This window comes from Mixophyes fleayi, chromosome 2 (genome assembly GCF_038048845.1).
Source record: "Mixophyes fleayi isolate aMixFle1 chromosome 2, aMixFle1.hap1, whole genome shotgun sequence".
Taxonomy (NCBI): domain Eukaryota; kingdom Metazoa; phylum Chordata; class Amphibia; order Anura; family Limnodynastidae; genus Mixophyes; species Mixophyes fleayi.
The window spans coordinates 157401909-157427759 of record NC_134403.1 but is presented as its reverse complement, the minus strand read 5'-3'; the positions used below and the strand labels follow the sequence as shown (position 1 = coordinate 157427759).

Here is a 25851-nt window from a genome sequence, read left to right as displayed (position 1 = left end):
AATAGCATAGTGCGATGAGCATAGCCATGCCCATCAGTAGTCTGCTTTCATTTATCCACACTGCAGTAGAACAAATGATGTTAGAGTTGATTGGTTGCCATTTCATTTAAATAGCTCCAGAGTGTATTTGAGGTGAAAGCAATTTTAAAGATAATGGTGCAGGTGTCAATCTTTGCGGTATAGTATACTCTACACATCCATAGGGGTTTCAACTATATTTGTGGCTGTGCTGGAAAATGTTACTACTTGACCCCTAGGAAACTTGCAGACATTGTCAAATTTACTGATGAAAACCAATGGATACTATTTCTAGTAATTGGTTTGTTGTGCTTTTCATAACTGCCATAAACATTGTAAACTATAATTAGGCAAGTACACAACTAACTTACATTTGTCACGAACGCGCTCCCAGCTGCCGTGACTTTGGGGTGTTTGCTGTCTGAGGTCACACACGATTTCAGCCCGCAGTCACTCTCACCTATCACACAGGTTCTAGACCTACGGAATCTCCCCCAAACACAGCGCTCTCACACCCCCAGACACTTCAAGGTACAGCCACCACCTATTGGGTATGGGCAATAGGACCCCAATATACTGACCCACACTGGCACACAGGCTTTTAGTTCCACAAACTAGCAAGATTCACACCAGCACACACAGGGTTAACTCATACCCACCTCCAGACTGTTACACAAATGTACATACAAGCACACACAGCTTGTTAATCAAATGTATCAACAAATCACACACTGGCATTCCAATGGTTAACCTGGTCGAGCGATCTCTTCTAAAAAGGCTATGGATTCTTTAGAGTATCAAGGAAGCAACTTATTAAATTTTAGACTTAATATACAAAAGGTACAGAGCATACAGATGAAAGTACAGAGCATTACTTACAAATAATAATCTGTATGCCTGGGGCAGGCAGAAATGATGGACAGTCCTTCAATTAGATTGATCCCCAAAAATTCTGGGCAGCACAGTGGCCTAGTGGTTAGCACTTCTGCCTCACAGCACTGGGGTCATGAGTTCGATTCCCAACCATGGCCTTATCTGTGTGGAGTTTGTATGTTCTCCCTGTGTTTGCATGGGTTTCCTACGGGTGCTCCGGTTTCCTCCCACACTCCAAAAAACATACTGGTAAGTTTATTGACTGCTATCAAAATTGACCCTAGTCTCTGCCTCTCTGTGTGTCTGTGTGTGTGTGAGTGTGTGTGTCTATATTAGGGAATTTAGACTGTAAGCTCCAATGGGGCAGGGACTGATGTGAATGAGTTCTCTGTACAACGCTGCGGAATTAGTGGCGCTATATAAATAAATGATGATGATGATTTATCCAATCACAGACGGCCTCACATATATTAGGCACTTAACTCATACAGTATAAAATATTATATGTAAGGTAAAATTACTGTCCTCAATCTCTCCACCGCTGAGGCTTTTCTCTTCCCTGTGCTGAGCCTATTTTGGCACATTTTGGGTTGGTCACATTCCAACATCAATATCAGTAATTTGTTTATGTAATACTCACACATATTATACCTTGTTTTTTTCAGAAGACTTTACCATTAGTTTGCTTATAACTCATCACCCAAAATGGCTAAAAAGGTGTATTTTGTCTTAATTGAAGTTGCAAGTGTCACGAGCCGCGGCTGTATGCCACATCCTAGCGTGAACTAGCAGCCGGGCGTGTGCTTTAGATTCTGTGCTCTGTTATTATCCTTGTGGCATAGATGTAGGAGGGTGTAGGGACATCCTCCAACACCAGGGGGAGCTCCTATATGATTTAAACTGGTTAACTTTTATTTTTATACATGCTTCCTGGTTATCTTATATCTTATGCTAGTTCTAGCTAGTAATTAATTAGCTGCCTCCTGAGGCTGATTCTCAGCCCTACCCTCCTCTGTCCTGATTGGCTCCTAGTGCTATTTAAGGCAGTGAGATCAGAGCCTCACTGCTGGTTAAAGCGTCCTGTTCACAGTTCTGCTGCCTGATTGTTCTCTTTCTGCTTGGTGTTAATACCTGTGACTGATTTCCCGTGTATGACCCTCGCTTGTTCCTGGACCTTGAATCTACGCTTCTGACCCTGACCATTTGCCTGAAAACCGGATTCTGCTCCTCCGCCAGTGCCCCTGACCTTTCGCTTGTCCCTGGATTCCGAACCTGTGCTTGTGACTTCTGACCTTGGTTTACTCTGCCTGAACCCCACGCTGCTGTCCGCCAATCACTCCACTCCTGGGTTCTCCTTAGCTGGTATACGATTCTCGACCCTCTGTCAGCCTGCGGCCAAGTCTGTCCCCACCACTAGGGGCTCCAGCGAACACCAGGCTTTCTAAGTAGATTCCGAGTTTTATTGTGCTGGCTAGGGAGTTCCTAACATAATAACCAGCCAAAATAGAAATTCCGGAGACCAACTTTAATGGAGGAAAGCGGAATCAAATCGTCCCCATTTCAAGTGCTGGCTGGCCATGTTGACACCGTGTATCAAATGATCCAGGGTTTGGTCCAGCGTTTGTCAGCGCAAAAAGAGGCCTCCAGAGACCTGCAACCTCAGCAAGCCTCCTCCGGCGTGTCTCCAGAGCCGAAGTTGAATTTGCCTGATCGATTCTCAGGAAGCAGGTCTGTTTTCCGCAACTTTAAGGAGAGTTGCAGGTTATATTTTCGCCTGAGACCACGCTCCTCTGGTTCCGAACAGCAACAAGTAGGGATTGTTATCTCCCTACTCCAGGGCGATCCTCAGTCTTTGGCCTTCTCCCTTTCACCAACAAGTCCAGACTTACAAACCGTGGATGCCTTCTTCCAGGCCTTGGGGTTGCTATACGATGACCCAGACAGAGTGGCGTCAGCTGAGTCTCATCTCTGGGCATTAAGGCAAGGACGTCGTTCTGCTGAGGAATATTGTGCGGAATTCTGGCGTTGGTCTACTGATTGTGCCTGGAATGATCCGGCATTGCGGAGTCAATTTTGTTTGGGCCTTACCGAGCAAATTAAGGACTCTCTTGTTCAGTATCCTGTACCCGCCTTACTTGAAGATTTGATGCAGCTTGTCATTAAAATTGACCGTCGAATTAGAGAGCGGAAAACTGAACGTGAGTCATCAATACCTCCTGGCTCATCACCCAGTTCCGATTTTTCTTTGCTGGATACCCCTGAACCCATGCGGCTGGGTGTTTATCGCCTGACTCCGGAGGAATGCTCCAGAAGATGCTCACTAGGCCTTTGTTTGTATTGTGGCCAATCAGGCCACCTAGTACGTTCCTGTCCCAGCAAGGCGGGAAAACGCCTAGACTCAAGTGCTGGAGAAGTGGTGCGTTTAGGTCTCCAAATAACCTCTTCGGAAAAAACTCTCTGTTAGTCCCTGCACGCTTAGCCTTCAGACATCGTTCCACTGACTTGTCGGCCTTCTTTGATAGTGGTGCAGCAGGTAACTTTCTGGACATTCTGTTGGCTCAAGCCCTTGGAATTCCCGAAGTCAAACTGGATTCGAGCATTACCGCCTGCGGCTTGGATGGTAATCCCCTGGTTGGGGGCCGAATACTCGCCAAGACCCCATTGGTTCGATTATCCATAGGCGCTCTCCATACTGAAGAACTCACATTCTTCCTGATCACCTGTCCCTCCGCTCCGTTGATTCTGGGGTATCCATGGCTGCAAAGTCATAATCCCCTTATTGATTGGAAAATGGGAGAGATCATCCGTTGGAGTCCAGAGTGCTCTACTTCATGTTTGACCCTGCCTCTCAGAACCCTGCAGCCTAGTCCAGAATTGTTGCCTACACCTTACCAGGACTTCAGTGACGTCTTCTGTAAACAGAAGGCTGTTTCTCTCCCGCCTCATCGGGACTACGACTATGCTATCGATCTTGTGCCGGGATCTAAATTGCCCAAAGGGCGTCTGTATTCTTTGTCTGCCCCGGAAACTCAAGCTATGGAACAGTACGTAGAGGAGAATCTAAGTAAAGGATTGATCCGTCCCTCTAAATCCCCGGTAGGTGCTGGCTGTTTCTTCGTGGCTAAAAAAGATGGCAGTCTGAGACCCTGCATCGACTACCGGGGTCTGAATGAAATCACAGTCAAAAACACTTACCCGCTGCCTTTGATTTCTGTTTTGTTTGATCAGCTCAAGTCTGCCACCATCTTTTCTAAGATTGACTTACGGGGTGCTTATAATCTCATCCGCATCAGACAGGGAGATGAATGGAAGACCGCCTTTAATACCCTCTCTGGGCATTATGAATATTTGGTGATGCCATTCGGATTGTGTAACGCTCCGGCAGTCTTCCAGGATTTAATCAATGACATATTGCGAGAATTCCTGGGTAAGACCGTGGTGGTTTATTTAGATGATATTTTAATTTATTCTCAGTCCCTGCCTCAGCGCCGCCAACAGGTTCGGGAAGTTCTGGAGAAGTTACGTCAACACCACCTTTACGCAAAATTGGAGAAGTGCGAGTTCGAAGTCTCCAGTGTGGCCTTCTTAGGCTATATCATTTCTTCATCTGGCTTCTCCATGGACCCCAGTAAAGTCCAAGCAATCCAAGACTGGGTTCTTCCTACTAACCTCAAGGCGATCCAAAGGTTCCTTGGATTCGCCAACTATTACCGGAGGTTTATACGCTCCTTTTCTTCCTTGGTGGCTCCTATTACCGCCCTCACCCGGAAGGGCGCCGACCCAACTAATTGGTCTTCAGAGGCGTTAGCGAGCTTTTCTGCCCTTAAAGTCGCTTTCACATCTGCACCCATTCTTAGGCATCCAGATCCTGAGCTTCCGTTCATTGTTGAAGTAGACGCCTCAGATGTAGGAGGAGGCGCCATTCTCTCTCAAAGAGATCCTCAAAGCAAAAAATTGCCCCCATGTGCATATCTGTCCAAGAAATTCTCATCTGCCGAAATTAACTACGATGTTGGGAATCGAGAGTTATTGGCCATCAAGTGGGCCCTTGAAGAATGGCGGCATTGGTTAGAAGGAGCATCTCACATTATTATTACCATCTTCACTGACCATAAAAACCTTCAGTATATTCAGACCGCCAAAACTCTAAATTCTCGACATGCCAGCTGGGCTTTGTTTTTCACCCGATTCAACTTCCTTATCACTTACCGTCCAGGATCAAAAAATACTAAGGCTGATTTTCTGTCTCGGAGTTTTATGGCATCCCATCCTCAGCCTTCTGACCCGCAACCAATAATTCCCTTGACCTCCATTCATGTCGGTCTAACTCAGGATCTTGGGGCCACACTCCGCCACTTCCAGAAAATTGCTCCAGCTCAGACACCTGCTGATAAATTGTTTGTCCCAGTTCATCTGAGGAAGTCAGCCATCATCGAATGCCACGACAACCGCTCAGCAGGTCATCCCAATATCCAGAGGACCATAGAAATACTTTCCCGCTTGCTTTGGTGGCCCCCCTTGTCTTCGGATGTGGAAAACTATGTTTGCGCCTGCCCAGAATGTGCCAGGAACAAGTTTTCCAGAATCCGTCCTCCGGGTCAACTTCTACTCTTGCCAACTCCAAACAGGCCATGGACCCATATTTCCATGGACTTTGTTGTCGACCTCCCTTTGTCCTCAGGTCATAACACCATTTGGGTAGTTGTTGATCGATTCAGCAAGATGGCACATTTTATACCCTTGCTCAAATTGCCGGATGCAAGAAGTTTGGCCACCTTATTTATTACTCATATCTTCCATCGCCATGGCCTTCCAGAAGACATAGTCTCGGACCGAGGGTCCCAATTCATTGCACAATTTTGGAGGTCTTTCTGCAATTCCCTCGGAATCAAAGTTAGTTTGTCCTCAGCTTACCACCCTCAGTCAAATGGTCAGATGGAAAGAACCAATCAATCCTTAGAACAATTTCTGCGCATATACGTTTCCAAGTTTCACGATAATTGGTCCTCCCTCTTATCCTGGGCAGAGTTTGCTTATAACAATGCTTGCCACTCTGCAACACATACCTCCCCGTTCTTCTGCAACCTTGGGTTCCACCCGACAGCGAACTCTCTCTCTTCTGCTGTTACCATTGGTGATCCTGGAACACCTGCCTTCACTGCCAGGTTGAAGTCAGTTTGGAAGAAAGTACATTCCGCTCTGTGTCAAGCCTCTCTTAGGTCTAAAGCCTTTGCTGATCGTCATCGTGGTCCATGTGTATTAAAAGCAGGAGATCGTGTATGGGTTTCCACACGGAACATCAATTGAGACAACCATGCAAGAAACTTGGTCCCCGATTCATCGGGCCATTTTTGATTGAGAAGAAAGTAAATCCAGTGGCATTCAGATTTAAACTACCACCATCTTTAAAAATTCCCTGTACTTTCCATTGTTCTCTTCTGAAAAAAGCTGTTGCTCCCAGCAAACAGTCAATCTTCCTCTAAAAGACCTCGGCCTCTGCTTATTAATGGAGACCACGAGTTTATCATTGAAAAAATTCTGGACTCAAGGAAGTGTCACGGGCCGCGGCTGTATGCCACATCCTGGCGTGAACTAGCAGCCGGGCGTGTGCTTTAGATTCTGTGCTCTGTTATTATCCTTGTGGCATAGATGTAGGAGGGTGTAGGGACATCCTCCAACACCAGGGGGAGCTCCTATATGATTTAAACTGGTTCACTTTTATTTTTATATATGCTTCCTGGTTATGTTATTTCTTATGCTAGTTCTAGCTAGTAATTAATTAGCTGCCTCCTGAGGCTGATTCTCAGCCCTACCCTCCTCTGTCCTGATTGGCTCCTAGTGCTATTTAAGGCAGTGAGATCAGAGTCTCACTGCTGGTTAAAGCGTCCTGTTCACAGTTCTGCTGCCTGCTTGTTCTCTCTCTGCTTGGTGTTAATACCTGTGACTGATTTCCCGTGTATGACCCTCGCTTGTTCCTGTACCTTGAACCTACACTTGTCCCTGGATTCCGAACCTGTGCTTGTGACCTCTGACCTTGGTTTACTCTGCCTGAATCCCACGCTGCTGTCCGCCAATCACCCCACTCCTGGGTTCTCCTTAGCTGGTATACGATTCTCGATCCTCTGTCAGCCTGCGGCCAAGTCTGTCCACACCACTAGGGGCTCCAGCGAACACCAGGCTTTCGGAGTAGACTCCGAGTTTTATTGTGCTGGCTAGGGAGTTCCTAACAGCAAGATAGTGAAAAAAGCAAATATGTGTATTTTGTTTTACCTAGCGCCTAGAAATACTTTGTGGTACTTGTTTGGTATCAATCCATGTTTCCAAAACAGAAAGCACAGTATTCTACACATGGGTTTTAATAATAAAATCTGCGCTTGAAATTGATAATGCAGTTTGGTATTGCTAGTTTGCACTGTCTTTAATGACAGTGGAGATTGAATCCTCCATCTAATGAATTGCTACTGCTCACTCAGATCACCTATATATGAGGTTTGAGAATGCAGCAATTAAAGTAGTTTCTGCATCTGCGAGGAGTATATGACAAACTTACAAGCCACATATAGTAATTTTTTTTAGTAAGCTGCACTCAGCAAATCACTACAGCAGCTAGTCTTCCTGACGTCTTTCCTTTATTTGTTAAAGCTAAATTGCTCTGTTACTTAGTAAGCTGGTTAATGGTTTATATATGCCCTATTATTTCCTAGGCAGAGAATTCTCATTAATAACAGATCATGCACCATTGCAAATGTATGTTATCAATTACTATGCATCCTGATAATAAAATCGTAAAAGTAAAAACAAAAAGGTGCGTATGCATCACTAGAAGTGTGCCCGTGTCACTATATATTTCACACTTTCCAACTTTGAATAGTTGGCCTGAAATTGATGAAATATATATACATATACACATATATATATATATATATATGTATATATATATATATATATATATATATATATATATAGAATATATCATATATGAATATATTATATAATATATATGTCCCTTAAATATAGCAATGTAGCCATGAAATAATAACCTATCTAAATATTTGAAGCCTTTAAAACATTCCGTAGGGATAAAGTTGTCATTTTCGTTCTTCACCAGGTAATAGTCAAAATTTCCTTGAAGAAAAATGATGAAATAAGTTGGTGTTGGTTATTCCCTAAGATATTCCTGTAAATTAAGCAGGAAATTAATATGATAAAGTTTTCTTGTGTAGAGGTCAAAAACTTTAAACATTTTTTATGACTGACTTCAGCCTCTTGTAATGTTTCTCTCTCATGGGACTGAGCTCATCACTGAAATACTGCTGAGACTGTAATGACTTTTCTCTTGGAAGCTGCCTCTATGGCTGGCTTTTTACCAAATACTGCAACTCATGAAAGCTATGTAGACTATGAGTGCAATATTTTACCTGTTAAGGGTCTTAAATAAATGAATGCCTTATGTATAATTCATTCATATGTATAAGTATATTTTTACATATTTGACACACCGATATCAATACCAAAAAATCAGTGACTCATATGGCTGGTATAAGAGCCAAATAACAAGAAAGCAAAATGAATGTTTTTCTGTTGACATAAACAACTTCTTGTATGTTTACCGTTCGCTCCTAAGTATATTTGACAACTGATCCCATTGGACAGCTATCCTATATTAGAGCAGTGTCGAACAGATGTATGTCCACCTGAGCATTTAGTCATAAGAGCTAAATACTGAGACAAAATTAACATATATAAAACACACAGTTATGAGGTATGATGAGCCATGTATATATTACTTAGAGGCTTGATTTCTTAAAAGCATAATCCTTAATTCTCAATGCAATTTAATTTGTGTTTAAATTATTATTACTTATAACAACCTATACATGTTATTATACAGTGTAGTACAAAAGGAATAATACAATATATCATTTCATTTTATATATAAAGTATTGTAAATACAGTAAAGTGGCTGTACAATATATTAAAGTCTACTCATAGAGAGAATACAGCCTACCAAGTGAATGTTCTTCATGAGAACTAGTAACATCTCTGAGCTATAAGACATTGTCCCTCATGCCATTATGATGCCACTAATTTTAGTGAATTCATACCTAAATATTGGAGGAGATGCAATTCTAAAAAAAATCTGCACAAGTTGTCTCCAGAACTGCCGCAAGACACTTCACGTGGATTTTTTTCACATGTATATCTCCCATAGAGGTGCAAGCAAAACTGAGCGGATAGTTTTACTGTATAAACGGTAAAAATTAAATCCCCCCCTATTGGTTCGGCACACAGGTTTCCTGTTGCCACTGTGCATAGGAAATATGTACAATTTTAAAAAAAGGTTAATCCTAACCAAGCAAAGTTCATAGTTCATAATCACAATAAGGAATGCATAAAAAATGGGAAGACAAAATTGTATTGATGTTTAATGTCAAAATGGCGTTTTAATTAGCTTGGGAACTAATGTACCAATTGTAATCTATAAAAACGACACTAGAGTGTTTCTGCTAGATCCTAACAGTACAGTTTTAGCTATGATGGCTGCTACTGTGCAGGAGCGGTTAGGCAAGCTCTGGCAATTTTCTATTTGCTTGTTCATAGTGATTACAATGTTCTGCATGCTATTCCAAGAAATAAAAAAGCGATGAAAAAAATGAATATACTTGGATTAAATAATTTAATCTAAACTAATTTAAATAGCCTTTAAATGAAAAACAAAAACAAAACAAGTAAGCAACATGTCATCAGGTCATGAAACATTTGCCAGCCACAAATATCACAAAAAGCATTAGACAATCAATTAATCAATCAATTTCTTTATCCAGGTGAAGACCATTTGGTAAACTCATTTACAAGGTGGATCAACAGAACTATTTATTAAATATATATGCTTGACCACATATATACATATGATCAAAACTTACTCTAATATTTTCTTACAGAAGCAAAGTAGATCTGATTGTGGACTATAGGAGCCGTTTCTTGCACTCTGCTGAAGCAACCTTGTTATTGGTTTCAAGTAATGTCTGTGGGGTAGGCGGAGCCACGATAGCTTTCTCTGTTCAGTCAAGTGTGACTGATTTAGTGCCCACTGTAAGTATTACTGTTTACATGCTCATCTAATCCTAAATTAAATAAGAACACACTTCAGTGCTCTGTTTTGTTGGAAATGTGTAGCTGTGTTAGAAACATTAAGATCTATATCGGATAAAAAGCTGGAACATATGAAATCACTTACTTTTTTTACTTCATTTTTCTTGATGCTTGCTCCCATTGGGGTTAATCCAGAATGGAATGTACATATATATATATATATATATATATATATATATATATATATATATATATATATATACCATACTTGCCCACTTTCTTCAGCTCCCTTCCGGGAGCCAGCCAGTGGAGGGGGGGCGTGAGGGGGGGGGTGGGACGGCCAAAATGACGTCATTTTGGCCCCGCCCCCTGTGACGTCATGACACCAACGCATCTTTTGACAGCGGGGCGGGACCAAACACCGCGATTCACCGGGAATCGCGGCATTTGGGATCTAATTCTGCCCACTTCACTAGGACTGGGACATTCCGGGAGAGTTGGCAAGTATGATATATACGTGTGTTTGTATGTGACCATTGATGGTGGGAGCCAGTTTATTAGAGTAATGGGAGCTTGTACACACAGGTGTTGAAAAACAATGATAGTTAACAGTGTAGACAAAACCATGTGCTTGTTTCTCAAAGCTTCCATTCAACATAGTGTTCTATGTATTTAATGAGAGTTCACATTTAACTCCATTGTATTTTAATTAATGTTAACTTGTCTAAACACTGCCAGCAATGTCAAAGCAACCTCTTTCATTTGCATTTTTTTTTATTATCAGCTTCAATGCCCATTTAATAGCCTTTAAAAACATGTTTTAAAAGCTGGACACTAATACCTGTGTGTATGCGGCCTACGGGCAGTTATTATGCAAATGACTGGCACTTGCTGTGTCTGCCTCATTGCGTACCGTACATTGTACTTGGTAACCATACACAAGGTTAATGTCACATGGATATATGTTGCATCTGTGGTATACACTGATATATACTAATACATTTTATGAATCCATGTCACACCACACACCTGTGTAACACTAGCACAATGGGGAATTTATACTAGGAGGTGCATTCATATTTAACATATTTCAAGAAAGTGGAATTGTAATATATGTTCATGCTTTACATGGCTGATCTGTTAACCTAACCAAAAAAAGATGAGTGAGCTGAATGAGAGGTAAAATAAGGAAAATTACAATAATTACTTAATATAAACATCTTAAGATCTGTTGTATGCTGTAGACAGTAAGAGGGATATTTGAGGCTGAGGATGAGAGGAAGTTGCAGTCATTACTTGTCATTGATTAACTATTCTCAGTTCAGTATCTTGACAGTTGTTCTTTGGCTGCCCTTCGTCTGTGACTAAAAGGAAATAAGCAAAGAGAACTGCATGACATTTTACATTTAGAAATACAGTAGCTTTCAGAGTGGAGTCATAACCTAAAGATGTCTACACTTTGTTAAATTGATAAATATCATGTTTTTGTAGAAAATGAAAGTATAACAGAAAGAGTTCTAAAGATAACTGAATGCAAATAAAAGTACATCAAATATTTTACAGTGCTTTAATAATGTATGATGGATTTTGTAAAACCTTGTTTTTCATTCATTGTTAGGTTCAGTGGAAGCAGGAATCTCCATGCTATGAGTTAGAAAAGATCACATTATTGGTTCAGAGCCCTTACAAAAGTACTGGAACATTTAGGTAAGTATCTTCTATCGGTAAAGTAATAATCAAAAAGATGATAAAAAAAAATAAAAAAAAATGTACATGATTGATTTGTCATTGTGACTTTTATTGCTTATCTGTTGCTAGATGTGACAAAGTGGTTAAGCCCAAACCCTTTCTGCAGTTTAACTTATGGTAGCCGCACCAGAGTGCACCAGAATAACCATACTAAAAGAAGTCAGATGACAATATATTTCCTAGAATGCTTTCTACTATTTCCTGTAAGCATTGTTTTATTAATAATAAGTTCACAAATGTATTGTATTTTATTATGTTATTCCATAAACCCTAACTTTTATTTTTTTCATATTTCATCCCCTATCCCCAACTTCCCCCTTTTCTTTTCAAGTTACTCTGGAAAGCAGCAATAAGCCCTGTACACTGGCTCTACCTTGCAAACTGTAATATCAAGGGATTCAGCCTGCCAGTGTGAATCACTATTTGCCCTGGTAGGCTGACCTGTGTTTTTCCCTCTGCTACACCATTCTCCTGGCATCAGGGAATTAAAACTGACAGTGCAAACAGAGATTCAAGCTGACAGTTTGATCTCCTTGATATTAGGTGCGATGTAGTGGAGGGGATGGCACTCATACATATTGTACATTGTCATTTTATGTTCCTTATTTATATCATGGTCTCCTTAATGTGCAGTGCTAAGTAATATGCTTTATACAAATATGATGATGATGATAATAATAATAATACACAGCTATATAGTATAGAGGAGCTGCTGCTTGTCTAAAGTAATCAGTAAAAAGCTTCCAGATACCATAGGCCAGTGATGGGCAACCTGATATACACCAAGGGTTGCATTTGTGGCCCTCCAACATTTCAAAAGGGTCATACATTGCCTTTAATTTCAAGAATGAAAATCATCCTGAAAACCACCTTGACACATACACATAACCTTCTACATGCCCCCAAACCTCCACACAGGCCCCCCAGATCTCACTACATGCCTCTCAGATCTCCCCACATGCCGAGTATACCACCCCATATGCCCATCATACCTCCCCTTCAAACCTCCTCACATGCCCATCAAACCTCCCCACATGCCCCTTACTTGCCAATCAGACCTCCACTCTTGCCCCTTACATGCCCATAAGACATCCACACATGCACATCAGACCTCCCCCCATGCCCATCAGATTTTCCCAAATGCTCCTCACTTACCTATCAGACTCCCCACATGCCCTTACATGTCAATCTGACTTATCCCACATGCCTGTTACATGCCAGCCAGACTTCCCCACATGTACCTTTCATGCCCATCAGACCTACTCCACATGCGCATCATTCCTCCACATCATACCTCCCCCCACTTTCTTAAAGATGGAGTCCACAGAGGAAGGAGGAAAAGCACATTGCACTCCCTCCTCCTCTTCTTTTATGCTGGTATGCAGCGTGACCTCCCTGCGTTGTGAAGAGATGGTCATGTGATGTGGAAGTCACTGCTCCTGTTCAGTTGAGAATTAGTGAGATCTGTAGCCGTAGGCTTGGAGCAGCAGATGAAGACTGCCACTGATGGCCCATGGGCTGCCTTTTGTCCACCACAGCCTACGTACTCACAGTAGACTATTGTACCTATAAAAGTAAAAGCAGGGATTTGCATTAGAAAATATAGCAATTAGGGGTTTCTGTAATTATGGTAAATTTTAACTATAGATGCTCAGGCTCGGTTGTCATTGCTGAAATACAAATAATAGGTCTGGCAGGCTTGGTCTTCTAAATCTGCAGTCACATTGTACTATGTTATCAAAATGGATTCACAGCAGTACACAGAAGACCAGGAGCACCAAGCAGCTGCTGGCACCAGTCATGATATAGTAATCCCTCTGCGTCATCTGCTAAAGCCTATGTTAAAGTGCATAATGTTTTTAAGTCAGGGAAACAAAATTGTAAAAAAACACCTTTTACCTTGGTCAAGAAAAAAGCCCTGTAATCCAGGCAAAGTTATCTGCAGAAAAAAATAAAATTGCCAACATTTCATTCTACACACGCAGTGGCAAGGAAAGAATGAGGCATTCGCCTTTCTCTATGAGTGCTAGTTCTGCAAGTGTCATGGAGGCAGCTTCTTGTAAGGTCAGTCATGACCAAACAAGACCTTGTCATTCGGACTCCAAAAGTAGTGTCCAAATACTTTTACGTGTAAAAGCCAAGCTGGAGGAAAACAGTAAGGCATTAGATGAAAGTGTATGTTCAGATTCAGGAATGACACAAATCCCTGAGGAGAGTCTATCCACGAGTACTATGTGTAATCCTGAGCTGTCTGATAGTGTACCCATAAAGAAGGTCCCTTTCAGAATTTCTGCAGATGTGTGCATGAACAGCCCAAGTGTATTATCATTACCATTTATTTATATAGCGCTACTATTTCCGCAGCGCTGTACAGAGAACTCACATCATTCCCTGCCCCATTGGGGCTTACAGTTTAAATTCCCTAACACACACACACACACACACACACATACACATACTAAGGTCAATTTGAAAGTAGCCAATTAACCTACTAGTATGTTTTTGGAGTGTGGGAGGAAACCAGAGCACCCGGAGGAAACCCACGCAAACACGGGGAGAACATACAAACTCTTCACAGATAAGGCCATGGTCGGGAATTGAACTCATGACCCCAGAGCTGTAAGGCAGAAGTGCTAACCACTTAGCCACCATGCTGCCCATTTAGCGGATGATACACAAATTGAGGATTCCACTTTGGAATTGCAACAGGATGAGGGGGATATTTGTGTAGCTGATGAGGGCGCTAATGAGGATGTTGATGAGGATGATGTGTTTGTGTAAGTCCTGCCCCAGTGGGAGCAGTTCTTGCACGTGATAAGAAGGAGGCCATTGTCATGCCTGGACATAAGACCAAAAAATCCACCTCTTATGTGTGGAATTATTTTTACCCAAATCCTGACAACAGTTGTCTAGCCATTTGTAGCGTTTGTAAAGCCACAGTAATATAAGCATGGATGTCTAAATAGACATGTATATGTATTACCTTCCACTTTGCTGCTGTTTCATCAGTATTGCACAAAGCGTTTGTAATCTGCACTTTACGTCAAAGGTACCTAACTAAATTGTACGTTTTTGGGAATTAGAGCTGATTCGAAGCTCAGAGATGAACTTGCTTTTTGCTGTGAATTACAATATCTCTTTTTAGAGCATTGTCAGGCACCCTGGATTGGTCTGGGTCTGATAAAAGCACGCATCCCGGGGGTCAGCGCCCGTTGCCATGTATTAGCTGTAGAATTACCACAGTTATCCAAGGAACGGGTAGAGCAATCAAATGAACCATAACTGGTTTCATGATCCAAGGACAATTCCATCTTGCACCACTTTTCTTTTCTGTCACTGCTGTGTGCCAATGTTTCCTAGATGTGCTATGAACTGCCGTGTGTTTGTGTCATTGCTCTGTCGCTTAGTATCCAGCCAGGTCGCTACAGTCTTTGTTTAATAGTATATGAAAATAATATTGTGACCTGTGAGGTGGTCAAAATTGAAAAATAGGAATCTTAGAAACAAATTTGAAACCGAAACCAAAACCAAAACACGCAAGGGCGGTTTTGCCAAAACCAAAGCCAAAACACGAAGTTAATCCAAATACAAAATCAAAACCAGAATGCGGGGGTCAGTGAACATCTCTAATTTTAGCAAATAGTGAAGTTTTTAAAGGGGTTGTCCACTTTTGAACAACCCCTTTCCAAAGGAATAAACCCATCTCTACAGCAAATAGGAGGATTCCTCCCTGCTTAAACTGGTCTTTACCGAAAGTCAGGTGCTGAACTGCATATAATTCTTCTTATTGCATAGAGCTCCGTCGTGAGCTACGTACATAATTAATATAATGAGAAGTGTGGGGGTCCCAACCTGCTATTTGCTACACAGAGGGGACATATTGTATGAGAAGAGGATGTCCATACATGTCTTTACCTGCCCATAATTTCCTAACCTAATGAAGGGTGTCAAATCAAAAGTATTAAATTAAAGAAACAAAATAATGTAATTTGTTATAATGACAGAATTGACAATTAAAGTTTGGTGTTGTAGTTTCTGTGCCAGACTTAAACTATATTAATATGTCTGCAATTATTTAATTTATCCTAATGCTTACTTCAGTATGTTGCAAAGACATTTTCTTAGATGCAAAAGGCGTATTTCTGATACATTTCCATTTATAAAAGTAAATATTTAAATATATAAAGTAAATGATTTATTCTTCTTTGACATTAAGGCATCTTTATAGACAATCTACAACAAATAAACATTAGCAGACTGGAAAACCTATCCATAAACTAAAAAAAAACCTGTTAAATACTTAATACTTGATTGCACTAGTTCTGTAATCTTTAGCGACAATAAAAACTTAATTAGTCACGTCATTAAATAGTTGAGATAAACAGTAAGTGCTAAAGACATTTTTTTTATGTGCTCAGTATTTTATTGCTATATTCATGTATTGAAATATTCTAATCCTAAAATTCAGATGGAAAGGCCTTATTTTCCAGTAAAACAGTGACATGTGTTTTTGTTAGAATATTTTTTTGATATGTGACGTTTATCATAGAGCATGAATGCCCAGAGACAGAATCATAGGAAGCTCCAATACAGTCCTGAATCAGTATGTCACCTCCTCGATAGAATTAGTAAACTGTCTGTTATACAAAACTATTGAACAACCAGATTGGTGACCACTCATGTGGTTGTTCACCTGCTGCTCTAAACAGCCAGATCAAATGTCACACTGTATGATGATCTCACTTAAGTGGCAGTGAGTGTTATAGTTTGACTCCATCTCTCCTAATGCCGGATCAAATCTGTACCAATGTGTTTAGACATTGATTTGGTATGATGAGCCCGCAAACATTTAAACTTTTCGGATAGTCTTAATCTTAATATTGCTATTATTAACCATTTAAATAAAGAATTAAACATAATATTTATTTGCAGCTTCATGGGGTAAAAGGGTGGCATTGCACTTGGCCTGGGGAATCAGCAGCAGGGTGTACCTGGCTGAGGAGGGGCAGCCAGTATTGAATGTGAGCTTCTAACACTGTTACACAAACAAAATAATAACAAAAAAAAACTAGCCCCCATTCATGGTACTGCCTCTCTCTTTCAAGTGGGTAGCTAGGCCACTTACTACTTTCACTTTCGTGGGTGAACACACAAATACACCATTCTTATATTGCTGACGTTCGCTCTTTAGCCATTGTGGCAGCACGGTGGCTAAGTGGTTAGCACTTCTGCCTCACAGCGCTGGGGTTATGAGTTCAATTCCTGACTATGGCCTTATCTGTGTGGAGTTTGTATGTTCTTCCCGTGTTTGCGTGGGTTTCCTCCGGGTGCTCCGGTTTCCTTCCACACTCCTAAAACATACTGGTAGGTTAATTGGCTGCTATCAAAATTGACCCTAGTCTCTCTCTGTCTGTCTATGTGTGTGTGTGTATGTTAGAGAATTTAGACTGTAAGCTGATTGAATGAGTTCTCTGTACATCGCTGCGGAATCAGTGGCGCTATATAAATAAATGATGATGATGATTGTGATCACAGTCTATTTTTCTCAGAAACACAGGACTCTCCTGAGCTCTTTTCTTTTGTAATCCAGTTCTCCTGTGGCAAACCACCTGCTTGTCTTCAACTAATCCTCTGTCTCATCTTCCCTGCCTCCTGCATATCACACAATATCTCTTCCACTGAGCTCCTATCTGGTCGCGTCCAGTTCTCCTGGATCAGACCTTTTGTGCATCTCCAACCGGTCCTCTGTCTCAGCCTTCCTCATGAGATCAAAGCTCCTCACTGGGTGTGGTCACACATCTTTTCACTCAATCTTTTTGTTTATATCCCAAATTCCACGGCATGAACAAATTGCACACTAGCGCCACCTGGCCTGCAACCATTACAAAATAATTGTATACATATAATATACTTTAACAGTGGTAAGAAAGGGGAATATATATAATTGGTAAGAAATGTACTAAATAAAGTGCAGATAATTTTGCAATCGGGTTTGCAATGTATTAACAGTAAATATTCCCTATTTATAAGTAGCATTCATGGCATGCATGGTTTCATAAATATTCAGTAAAATATATCCACACACAAAAATCATAATTGTACTACTTGGCAGTGTAACATTGATCCAAGTGTACAGATTCAGAGGAAAATGCAGAAAGCATGCTTACTTTTATTAAAATCACAATTCTAAACTGAATGTGTCACCAAATTTGTATTCCAAGAATTCACAAAATTACCAGAAGGCCAGTTAGACTGCCCTGATCTACATAATCTAAAATATGTATATACACATATATAGTGGTTTATAAAATTACGGTAACATGCTGCTTTTTTTTAAACACTGAGAAATCCTAAAATCTTTTCCTGAAACATCAGCTGTATTTTCAGCATACTGCATTAGCAGTTAAAGCTCATTAAGAGGAATCTGAAATCTGTTCAGGAGAACAACCATTAATGAGTGGCAATGAAAATATTTCATGATATAGCATTACTACAAATGTGCAGAATTCTGTAGCGACAATTAATGTTATGTATACTTATATCCATTTATTTTTCTATTTGAGAACTGTATCATTGTATTACCATAAACATAAGGGGAGAATTTAATTGATTTCCTTCTGCATCAACTCTAATTGAAAAAGCACAAAGGACTATTTTGAAAACTTTATTTTCCCTGAAGCCTAATATTAATGCTAATGCTTTTTCTTAACTTCCAAATTATTCTGTTCCACAAATGTTTTTATATCATTTTGCTCACATTGGTTTGATGTACACACCCACTGATCTGATTATTATTATGTATTTTTACTATTTTCCCTTGGAGCTTTGTAGCTTTATAGCTCTGTCTGACAGCTGCAAAATTGAAAATATCTTATCTCGTAGGATGGCTTCTTAAAATGTGTAAGCTTTAAACTTGAACTCTAAATGGTGTAACATTTTAAATATCATAATCATTATATTGTCAAAATAACATGAAATAACTTGACATCTGCCATTGATTGAAAGATGCCTATTGTTGAAATGAACTAAACTTGAATTATTTCTGTGTAGCATTTATTCTTAAATGTGTATTTTTATTTTCTTTAGAGTGATTTTAGTGGAATCTACAAACTATTTATCGTTCCCTGATTACCAAGATGAAATCACCAAATTAAAACAGGAACAGAATTGCAGGTAATTTATATGTCCTTTGTTTGTCCTGTGTTGAGAGATAATTTATAGCAATAGTTAATGTATTGATTTGTGTTTTTGTATTTGTTGCATGTTTTGATACAATACAAAGTTTATAAAATGTAACAAGAAATAATTGAAAAGATAAAATGCATATTATAACGGTTATAGAGACTTGATAAAATGATAGAAATTGTTTAGAAAGTTAGCAAAAAACAAACACAGAAAATTAGAATTTGGCTTCAATCCCAAATAGTTGGCTTTGGGTCTCTCTGTATGCTCTCATAGACCAATACTTATACACCAGTATATGTAGTCTGACCTGACCTAAATAAGAACAAACTCATAAGAGTAATGTGGGAAAAGGCATAGACTATAATTGCTCTAAGAGAAGTAATATAATAACAACGGATGGTGCATGAGGTTAGTGCTGTAATATTGTTCACACCTGAGGCATTAAGGTCTTTACCAGATCACTGAACTAGAAGGATTTGTAGATGGCTTGTCGTGTTTGTATACCTCAGGGTGCTTGGATAAAAAATATATCCCTTAATGCTATATCAAATTAAACAATTCTTTTAAGGTTGTAAAGACATGTAACTCTAGTCATGGCAACATAAAGGATTTACACACCCTAGAAAAGCAAAGGAAATAGTGTGGTGTAAATGGTACATCAAATCAACATTAAGCTTCCATGTTTCCTATGTCACATGTTTTTTCTCTAATGTGCTGTTGTCTGCTTGGTATATATGTTAAGTATATTCCCTTTAGTGTAGCAGTGTATGATTTTCTGGATACTAAACATCCACTTTTTCTTGGTGCTGCTTTGATGACACTCGTCTGATAGGCACCTGTCAGACAGGCTATTTTATGTGATACAAAAAGTGTTTTTTATTACATTATCTTACATGATATTGACATGCTGCATTATAAATATCAATACCCATTTTTATAATTTAACAAGTATGAAATGAGACATTGGCAAATCCATCTGAAATTGTAAAAACTGTCTCATATTGTCACGGGCACTAGGAGTCTTTACCCAGGAATCACCAGGTGGTAAGCTTACCAGAGCAATGTAGATGGTAATCGTGGGCTCTGGTAGCAGGGTGATCACGGAACAGGCAATAGTAGATGATGAGATGCTCAGGAAAGTCTATGACTAGCAGCACTGGTAATATGGAGGTAATAATACACGAGGAACTGTATGGACAAGGGCAAGTGGAGGTAGTCAGTGGTCTGCGATAGCAAGTTGTACCACTGCTATAGTGAGGAGGAATGTCCAACAGAAACGAGGAGGTGATGAGAGTCAGCGGTCTGCGGATAGCAAGTGGTACCGCTGTCTGAGTGAAGGAATGGAATCCAAGTGGAGGTATCCGGGAAGTCAGTGGTCTGCGGTAGCAAGTTGTACCACTGCTATGTGAGAGGAATGGAACAGGTGATACCGGAACAGGAATCAGTGGTCTGCCTTCAGCAAGTTGTACCACTGAATATATATGTGAGGAGGTGTACGGGGAGGGACTGCAACACAGGATGTACACGGGCACATTAAACACGATCCACAGTAATATGCACAATATATATAAATGACTGAACAGGTCTGCAAATGTAGGAAGTCTCTGAAGTAATCCAGCACAAGGTAACACAGTCAATGATGGCAAAAGACTCAACGGATTGCAGACTCCAGAGGAGAACCAACACAGTCCAGCAAGATATGCAATACACCAGCACAGTCAATGAGAAGTATGCATACCGTGGTTCAGAAGGCAGTCAGATAGGAGTGCAGTGATACCTGGGCGGCAGGAGGCCGACAGGATGAGAAGTCCCTGGATGTAAGAGGCAGGGGTCTAGTAGGTGCAGCGCACAGGTAAGTAGACCAACAGGGACACGAATCCACAGGAATCAGTAACACATGGAACTGGACTCATGGAGCACCCAGGAGAATGGAGATGATCTAGCAGAGGAGTAGCTGATGAGATACGAATCCAATGCTGACAGGAGGGTAGAGACCAGCGGGAAAACAGGAAGGCGTGGAGAGCGGATCAGCAGTAGATGGACGATAGCGCTGGCAGCGGCAGCAGGACTCTGCGGACCCACGGGAGAGATGAGATGAGGCTGACATGCACAGGAGCAGCGGATAGGAATCAGCTAGCAGTCACGATGATGAACACAGGCGAGTTGCCAGCTGGAGACTGTAGTGCACGGAGGCAGCGGATAGGAATCAGCTCACAGTCACGATGATGAACACAGGCGAGTTGCCAGCTGGAGGCTGTCGTGCACGGAGGCAGCAGATAGGAATCAGCTCACAGTCACTATGATGAACACAGGCGAGTTGCCAGCTGGAGACTGTAGTGCACGGAGGCAGCGGATAGGAATCAGCTCACAGTCACGATGATGAACACAGGCGAGTTGCAAGCTGGAGACTGCAGTGCACGGAGGCAGCGGCTAGGAATCAGCTCACAGACTTGATGATGCACAGGTGAGTGGATAAGGAGAGAAGGCTGTAGTGCACGGAGGCAGCGGATAGTAATCAGCAAACAGTCACTATGGAATATAATAGCGTTGAAGTGGTATAGGAGACTGTAGTGCACGGAGGCAGCGGATAGGAATCAGCAAACAGTCACAATGGAATATAATAGCGTTGAAGTGGTATAGAAGACTGTAGTGCACGGAGGCAGCGGATAGGAATCAGCAAACAGTCACGATGATACAGTTGATGGTAGAAGTGGTATGGAACCACAGTAGTAGAAGTGGTTTGGAAACCACAGAGGTAGAAGTGGTTTGGAAACCACAGGAATCAGCAGCGCTGAATACACGAGGAAACACAGGAACACCTTCAGAGACTCATGAGGAATGAGACTCCAAGATCAGGCAACGTGGTGTTGACCACAGGTGCTTAATATAGGGAGTGTTGCCTGATCTGCCAATTGAGTTAAAGGGACATACACTGAAGTATAGGAAAGGGCTGCGCATGCGCAGACCCTCAGGATGGAGGACGGCCACGGTTCCTAAATGTCCGGGAAGAGGCACTCACGGTCCGGTGAGTGACACATATAGTACAAACTGGTCCAGGAGAAGCATCTAAATTTCAGTTTAATGTCTATGCCAAATACAACTACACTATTTGGCATGCATTGCTCTAACACTTTTTCTACATCCATATATGTGTGTACACGGCGATCCTAAGTCACAGCCAGTGGCGAATTGACAATTGACCTCACTGGCTCCATTGCTGTCTTCGCTACAGAAGACAGGACAAGTTCTGGTGGTTGCCAATCAGAATCAACAGGAATCTGAACATTTGGAGACTCAACAAAGTCCAGTGCCACATAACTGAACTAATGATTGCAGATAGAGATATTCTTCTTATTTTAATTATTTTTATCTTTCTACTAAACTTTTTATACTTTATGGGTTCTATTCAGCAGCCTCAAAACACCATTAGTGCATGCATTACTGGGGCTTTAAAGCAATCAGAGATTCCCTATTTGCAGGGCCGATGCTAGGTCTGTAAGTGCCCTAGGCAAAGTTTCAGCCCCCGCCAATGCGAGGTTCTCACACACAATTTTTTTTTTTTAACTGAATGAATCGGAATCTACATTTATTATTAGTGTAGTGGCCTTACCTGGTTTTGTTCGGATCATCTGCCAGACACACCCTTTCTTCAGCAACAATCTGTCCATGCCGCTTGAGTCTAGTGGAGAAAGCGCAACAATTACTGGAGTGCAATACTTCGTAGGGGAAGGAAGGGGGGTGTCCGAGGTGACAGGCAGAAGAGACGGAGCACTCTATTCCTATTGCCGACACTTCGATTTGATCTGGCCCTGGGCGCAGGGCTACAGATATGACTTTCAAAATAGGAGGTAGACATTCTACCCCATAGTTTACAAGTCAAATATAGAGCGTGAAGTGCCAATAAAATAGTCATTTCTCCCCATACTTTGCAAGTCAAATATAGAGCATGAGGTGGCAAATAGTAATTTCTCTATGGTGTAAAAATGACTATTTTCCACGTCATACTCTATATTTGATTTTAAAACTATGGTGGAGAAAATGATTATTTTATTGGCACGTCATGCTCTATTTTTGACTTGCAGCAAGGCAGATATAGAGCATGAGGTGTAATAAAATAATTATTTTATCCACCATAGTTTTTAAATCTAAGATAGAGCATAAAGTGCAAAATAGTAATCAAATCCCACCCCCAACATTTTTTTTGCCTCCACACTTTATGGATTGGCCTTTGGGTACCCCTTTTTTTAAAAAAAAAATAATTAATAATACCCAAAAAAAAATTAAATTATATATACTCACCGTTTTTGATCCTGAAGGCTGGTCAGCAGATGCAGGGAGGCTCTTCTTTAATAGAATTGAAATAGATGGGGGACAGACCGTGCTTCCCATAAGGTGTAAATGCAGCCTAAAGAGTAATAGGGTGGCAAGGGGAGGGATCCTACCCCTAGTAAAAGTAAATGGAAAAGAATTACCAGACGCATAAGTATGTAAATCAGTACAAAAAAACATTTATTTTTACATAGAAGATCCATCCCTGGTCTGTACCAGCAGAAAGCAATCTAAAAACAGTTCACAGACCCAATAAGGAAAAGGGAACTAAAACTGATACAAAGGAGGGTATGTATGAATGAAAAACAACAATAAACAGAAAAAACGAAAAATGGGACAGTCCAAAATTCGGGAAAAAAACAAGAAAAAGGGGGAGAGAGGTCCAAAAAGTCCATAGAGAGTATCCAGAACCGCAGAAAAATACAGTCCAATGATAAAAAACGGCAAAGACAAAAATGTGTGAAAAAATATGAAAAGATCACTCACTGTATCGCAGGTAAAGTTGATTGCAAACTGCTGCTGCAGGGTCTAAGTTCGATAGCGTAGAGAAGGGGAAGGATTATGTCTACTCTGTCCGCTATTGTCCAGCTAGAAGTTCCATATAGTACAGGTACTTGTGTCGCGTTCTTTACGTCCTGGAATTGTTCGCGCATGCGCCCCGACCTCCGGAGCTCGATGTTCGGTAGTGGCAGCGGGATGAAAAAAATCCAAAAAGGAGAGATGTAGAGAAGTGGTGACTGGAATGGTAAGAAGTTACCAACTCGTTTCTCCCAAAGATGGGCTTCCTCAGGGATATCAGCGGCGCCCTGCAGGTCCCGGCGCCCTAGGCAACTGCCTAAGGTTGCCTAATGGGAGCGTCGGGCCTGCCTATTTGGAACATTTGGCACTAGATTGTTGAATTGAATCATCATTATATTGATCTTGCTAGTTTAAACTAGCATTACCTCTTGTCAGGATCTGCCTACAGCCCTCTGCATTACATGCTCATTGCTTGGCAGCTGCTGCCTTCTGGACTTTGGACTTATGTTTCATGTAGTATCTGCAGTGCCTCTGTTCACCAAAGGTGCTGCTATTGTGCCTTCCCTTTCATCACTAGGGCTTAACTTGTTGCTCCAATTATCCCTTGCACCTGGGTGTGTCTCTATTTATACCTGCCACTCCTTGCATACATTGCTGGTTATTGTTGTTAATGTTCCATGTCCCTGTGCTGTTCCCTGTTGTGCTCCTGGTTCACCTGTTCTTGGGATTTGCTTTCTGCATCTCCCTGCAATCCTCATTCCTATACCATCCGGTTGTACCTTCCAGCAATAAACATGTTTCCCCATATTCCGGGCTCCTTAGCTGTGATTTCTGCATTGAAGTGTGATATCTATAGTATGTCACTTTAAAAATGGAAAGAAATGTTTTTTCAATGTTTATTAATTAGGTCTTCCTCTTGTCCTGAATGGGGGAGTTTGGGCTGGACGCATCCAGCATTGGTCTATGAGCAAGGCAAAAGTAATGTGTGTCTATTTGCAGAGCAATATCTAGGAGTTTTATATGAAGAGCAATATCTGCGTTTTATGTGCAGAATAATGGGCCTTGTCTTGTGTTGTGCCTTGTCTGCTTTAAAGGATGCTAACATTTTAGCAGCAGTTAACTCCAACTGAAATAAATGAGAATTAAGGTCTGACAAGGCATAGTATTCTTTAGAACAGAAGGAAACTAAGCCCAGTGTTTGGGAAATGTGTTATATTCACACATCTGTTCTTGTCTGTTTGCAGTGGAATATGTTTTATATGTAAACACTAGTTTATGTTCAGAGCAGTATATATGTGTTTCAGTTGTTGAAGTGAAAATTTAGAAGTGCTGGTATGGAACTTCCACTTTAAAATGAATGGCAAGGGGCCGCCTAGGCCCCCTGAAGATTCAGGGATTTCGATAGAGATGCATTTTAACACTATATAGTATAATATAAAACATATTAAATGATGCAAGGCCTGTGTCCCCCACGTCTCCTGTGTTAAATTACCTTTCCTCTGTGTCTCTCCACCTTTCCCTCCTGTCTCCTTTGTGTACTTATATTTTCCCTCATAGCTCTATATTATAATCAAACTATCTATAATATATTTTATATCTTCTATGTTATCCTTTATCTTTCCAATATCTGTTACATTTCTCTGTTCATATGTGCCCCTATCTTCTTTACAGGTATCCCCCTTTCTCCCTCTGTACCTGCTCTTCCCTGTGCCTCACATCCTGCTTGTCTCACTCTTACCTTACTCTTGATCCTCTCTTTCTATCCCTGTTTCTGCTCCTATTATTACCTTTCACTAGTTAATTCACTTTTTCCCCTCCATCATCACACTGCAGCCACCTTCATCACACTGCACCCTCCTCCATCACACTCTGCCCAATCCTTCATCATGACACTAAGCCCAATCCTTCATCATGACACTAAGCCCCCTCCATCATCGTGACACTGTGCACCCTCCTCCCTAATCACATTGTGCACCCTTTTCCCATGCCTGGGTCCACTCTTGCTAAGGCTGAGCCAGGTAGTTCACTATAGGACCGTCCTGGGGTGCATATACCAGCCTGTGCCCAGCCTGCCACTGACCGTTG

General features: G+C 41.1%; 1 protein-coding gene across 1 annotated transcript in view; it reads left to right on the top strand.

The window, feature by feature from the left end:
* Positions 1-25851, top strand: part of CFAP47 (cilia and flagella associated protein 47) — a 402255-nt gene that overhangs the window by 149796 nt on the left and 226608 nt on the right. The window contains exons 38-40 of the mRNA XM_075200313.1: positions 9834-9984; positions 11603-11691; positions 18820-18906. Coding sequence (XP_075056414.1) covers positions 9834-9984; positions 11603-11691; positions 18820-18906 — 327 coding nt within the window. The remainder of the gene's footprint in view (positions 1-9833; positions 9985-11602; positions 11692-18819; positions 18907-25851) is intronic.